At 41.1% G+C, this 4,835-nt stretch overlaps 1 protein-coding gene across 1 annotated transcript; it reads right to left on the bottom strand.

Annotated features, from left to right (window-relative positions):
• Nucleotides 1-1,609: 1,609 nt before the first annotated feature.
• Nucleotides 1,610-2,536, bottom strand: LOC138766491 (olfactory receptor 5AN1-like). Its single transcript, XM_069944082.1, has one exon. It carries the CDS (start codon nucleotides 2,534-2,536, stop codon nucleotides 1,610-1,612), a length of 927 nt encoding a protein of 308 aa, XP_069800183.1.
• Between the last annotated feature and the right edge of the window lie 2,299 nt (nucleotides 2,537-4,835).

Genomic DNA, 4,835 nt, shown 5'->3' with positions numbered 1-4,835 from the left:
AAGGTTTCCTCTCTCATTCCCCCGGAGGAGAGGACCCAGCGGATAAAACAATACAAGGTGGAAACCCTGCAGACGATAATAGAGATCTTCCCGCCCACCATTGCTGGCGGAAGAAAGGAGAGTTCCTGAAGGAATGTTACACCATCCACGAGGTCCAAGACCAAAAAGGGAACACTGTCCAATGTGTGGGACAATTTAATGGCAACCCAGCGCCAAACAGCCAGCACTGAGGTGCCTACTAACAGCAGGAGGAAAAAGTATTGTTAAGTGTTTTTTTTAACTTAATTCTACCACCTTTATCGTTACAGTCTACCACCTTTATCGTTACAGTTGTACTCCATGAAAGTGAAGAAAGGAAGCCAGTTAGCTATAGGTTTAAGGGATACTTTGGTATAAGGAAATTATATTGAAATAATTAAATAAACCCAAAGACATATAACTTACTAATATAGTGTAATCACTAATAGTACTGGCTTCAGATTGCAAATTTGCAGGAATCCCCCCTGACAGGAAAAAAAAATTGCAGAACTACAAAATGTGTATTGTCTACAGCTCCCCGACTCCTCCCTCTCTCCTGAGACAACACATCATCCTCTAATGTCCTAGGAAGCTAGAGTAAAAGAGAACAAAGACAGCGCTCCATGTGCAGGACTAGATGCAGTAGGATGGATAGAATTCCAGTAACGGAGTGAAACTGGGTCCCCTCTCACCTGGCTGAGTTGTGCAAGATCGAGGCACAACTCTCCATGCGTATACTCAAGAAGAGAACCAGTGTGCAGTCTTCCTGCAAACCCACATTAGGGCCATAACAAGATGTAGTTCTCCTCTCCCAATTCCAGCACGATTAACAGGCGCAGCTACTCCCAAAAGATGAAGTATGAAAAGCTACTTTATTAAAATAATAAAACATATATAAAAGGCTCAGCATTACGCGTTTCTAGACTGGACCGTCCCTTCATCAGATGCATCATCAGCATCTGATGAAGGGACAGGCCAGTCTAGAAATGCATAATGCTGTGCCTTTCGTATATGTTTTATTATTTTAATAAAGAAGCTTTTTATACTTTATCTGTTGGGAGTAGCTGCGCCTGTTAATTCTGCTGGAATTGGGAGAGGAGGACTGCATCTCCTAATGTCCTAAGAGGCTTGGATGGATCTTCTCTCCCACCCTCCTGAGTGCTGTCGCCATCTCTGACCAGGCCCCTTCGGCCTACATCACCCTGTCATATACACAGGTGCATACATATCTTTATTGGAGCATTTAGGCTGTGTTCACACATCATGTTTTTGTTGTCTTTTTAATATGTTTTTACTGCTAACATGTACTTCTCCTTTTCTTGATCTGTTATCCCCAGTTGTATTCCATTTGATATATGTACTAGTATTATTTTTACAGCCTAGGTACAGTACATTATATTGATCAATATTAAATTTCTTGTATCAGGTAATCGTGAGCTTTGTAAAATTTTAGTTATATAGCTTGTTTAATGTATAGGCTATTCTTTATGTAGCTCCGTGTTTTAATGTTTTCTGTAGAGATTTGTAAAAAATGAGCCTATGGCCTTTACAAAATCAATACAAAGAAAAAACTAAATAAAATAAGTCACATTTATGCATTACACCAAGATGCCAATTTTTTCTTTAGAGCATTTTTTATGTCCTTGTTTTTCAAGCTGTAGATCAGCGGATTTAGTAGAGGGACCACAACAGTGTTGATCAGAGTAAAAAGTCTTTCATAGTCTAAATTGCTTGAGAACATATATTGAATAATAGAAATAGTATAAAGAAGAATGACGACAGTGAAATGTGAGGAGCACGTGTAGAAGGCCTTATTTCTGCCCGAGGTGGTACGGATCTTCAGAATTGCAACTATTATAAAAATATAGGGCACAAAAGTAAGAAAAAATGGGAAAGCTACGAAAAGAACTAACCCTTCAATGAAGGACAATATCTCCAATATGGAGGTGTCGTTGCAGGTCATCTTCTTCAGAAGGACAATGTCACAGAAGAAGTGGTTGACTTCGATGGAGGTATAACATGAGAAACTAGATTGTATCCAGGCGATAGGACTTGTAAAAAGAAAGCCCAAGCCCCATCCTAGAGAAGCCAAAACTAGACATCTTGTTTGGTTCATAATCAATTGGTATCTCAACGGGATACAAATGGCCACATAGCGATCATAGCTCATGGCGGTCAGTATGTACAACTGATGAACTGAGAAGGTTCCAGATAGAAAAAATTGTATCATACACTCATAGAATGAAATTGTTTTGTCTCCAGTGATAAAACTAGAGAAGATCCTATGTAGCGTGGTAGTGGTAAAAAAGATGTCAATGATGGACAGGTTGGCCAAGAAGAAGTACATGGGAGTGTGGAGATATCGTTCCAAGCAGATCAGGATGAGAATTGTCATGTTATTTCCAAAAATGATCAGATAAAGGAAAAGAACAACAACAAAAACTATAAGGTGCAATTTGGGAGTATCTGAGAATCCTTTCAGGATAAAATAGTCAACAGTGGTCTTATTCTTATACATCTTTAGGTCATCCATAAATATCAGGTGTCGGCATATAGGTTTAGAAGGTAAAGACAACCTGTAGCAGTTGCTATTGGATCTAAACAATGATAGTGGAAGCTATGAAAGGCAAAAAAGGTATGGTAACTGTAGATCACTGTGAGACTAAGAAAAGGAGGGCATAGAGATGAAAGAAAAGTCGTGAAGGATCAAGGTCAAGTCCAGTGGGGACCTAGTTACAGAATCTGGATAGAAAACAGCTGGAGCTATGTCCCAGGACACAAAGGTCCTTTTTTTCAGGGGGCATAAAATGACCCACGGTAGGCAAGCATCCCTCTGTAATATTTGAATGGAAAAAAAAAATGTAATAGTGTATAACACTATAAGAAAACCTGAGCTTCTGAACTACAAAAGAAGCCCTAAGGTTTCCGGCTAATGTTTTTTCAGCTGACAGCTACAGTATCTATGTGAACCTGCAGGCACTTTCAAATATGAAGAGAGGAGGGGTAAGACTCTTCCATACAACTCTGGGGATGGATTATCTGTCATAGAACAATAGGGTCTTTTTAAAATCCTACATGTCCAATCCCTTTCTTCCAGACATCATACTTTAGAGTTTATAAACTTTATAAAGTTGACAATAACAAAGACAACAAGCAGCATTCATTCAAAATAGCATTATCACCTGATAAGTCCAATCTATCATGAGTAGAGATGAGCGAACCGGGTTCGGGTTCGAGTCCATCCGAATTCGAACGATCGGCATTTGATTAGCGGTGGCTGCTGAACTTGGATAAAGCTCTAAGGTTGTCTGGAAAACATGGATACAGCCAATGACTATATCCATGTTTTCCACATAGCCTTAGGGCTTTATCCAACTTCAGCAGCCACCACTAATCAAATGCCGAAAGTTCGGGTTCGGATGGACTCAAACATGCTCGAGGTTTGCTCATCTCTAATCATGAGTCCTTCAACTAGATGAGCTGTCAGTACTGGAAAACCTGTGAGGGACATGAAAAGGCATGAAATTGACTTTGAACCAATTACCTTGTACTGAAAAATACAAATCTGAACTCCACCGGAAAGTTACTGAGGACCAGTGGTGCCTCACTTACATGTATAGCTGTGTTAACCATGTTGAGGCCTCCCATAAAATTGCTATATCGTTGGTACCTTACCCCACACTGCCTGTCAAAAATGTTTCCCACCTGCTCACATCTTTGCTGGAGGTGCCAGGTGGAAGTAGGTACCCTTATGCATATTTGGTGGGAGTGTGTAGCCATTAAAGGACAAGAGCCATGAAAAACTTTTTCCCAGTAATTGAAGCACATTACAAAGTTATATAATTCTGTAATATGCTTCAATCACCTATCTGCCTCCCTTCCCTGTCTTTTCCCCCCTTCACCCCCCACCAGGAAGTGTCCTAACTCACACAGACCTAATTACTGTTGTCACCGTCACCAAGCTCTTCTCTCAGCTCCTTCTCCTGTTACAGCAGCCCTCCCCCCTCCCCTGCCTTGTCAGGTGACTCAGCTTGCTCAGCTCCCATTGGCTGAACAAATGCAAGCCATCCCTTGGACTGAGGAGGGGGGGGCTGCTGTAACAGGACCTAGAGCAGCCCTCCTGCTGCAGACTCATCCTCACAAGAAGGAGCTGCTTGGTGACGGTGGAGACAGTAATTAGGTCTGTGTGAGTTAGGACACTTCTTGGTGGGGGGTGGAGGGGGGAAAGACAGGGAAGGGAGGCAGATAGGTGATTGAAGCATATTACAGAGTTATATAACTTTATAATGTGCTTCAATTACTGGGAAAAAGTTTTTCATGGCACGTGTCCTTTAAACCCTTTTTGCAAAAAAATACACTCTACTTAGCAAGGTATTACAATATCCTCCTAAATGAGGCCCCAAGGTGGCTCTATTAAATTTAAATCTATCTCCCTTAGGTGATTGTCTTCATAACCATCCACCAGTAGTGGATTATAATAGGGGCGTTTTGGGCGGCAGCCCGGGGCCCTGAACTCCTGGGGGGCCCATGACCACCCAAAAAGACTTATACTTTTAATGGTGTACTGTCTCCTGGCTACACTTCTGCCATGATTTGCAAAAAATCACAGTTTTTTTTATGGCAATTTTGCACAAATCAGGACATCATGACATTATCTATCCTGTACTATGAACGCCAGGCTAGTGCTTCCATAGTTACAGTGGGCCATCCACATTCTAACCACTTCCAAGTCTAAAATAGCACAAAAAAAGAAGAGATAAATAGTAAACTCGGTTCTTTACAACTATATAATGGAAACTACCAAGTTTCCCAAACCA

The sequence above is a fragment of the Dendropsophus ebraccatus genome, chromosome 10 (genome assembly GCF_027789765.1).
Source record: "Dendropsophus ebraccatus isolate aDenEbr1 chromosome 10, aDenEbr1.pat, whole genome shotgun sequence".
Classification (NCBI taxonomy): domain Eukaryota; kingdom Metazoa; phylum Chordata; class Amphibia; order Anura; family Hylidae; genus Dendropsophus; species Dendropsophus ebraccatus.
This window is presented reverse-complemented; position numbering and strand designations above follow the sequence as displayed.

Coding starts and splice junctions, on each gene's coding strand:
- LOC138766491 (XM_069944082.1), bottom strand. CDS start 2,536: ATGTATAAGAATAAGACCACTGTTGACTATTTTATCCTGAAAGGATTC.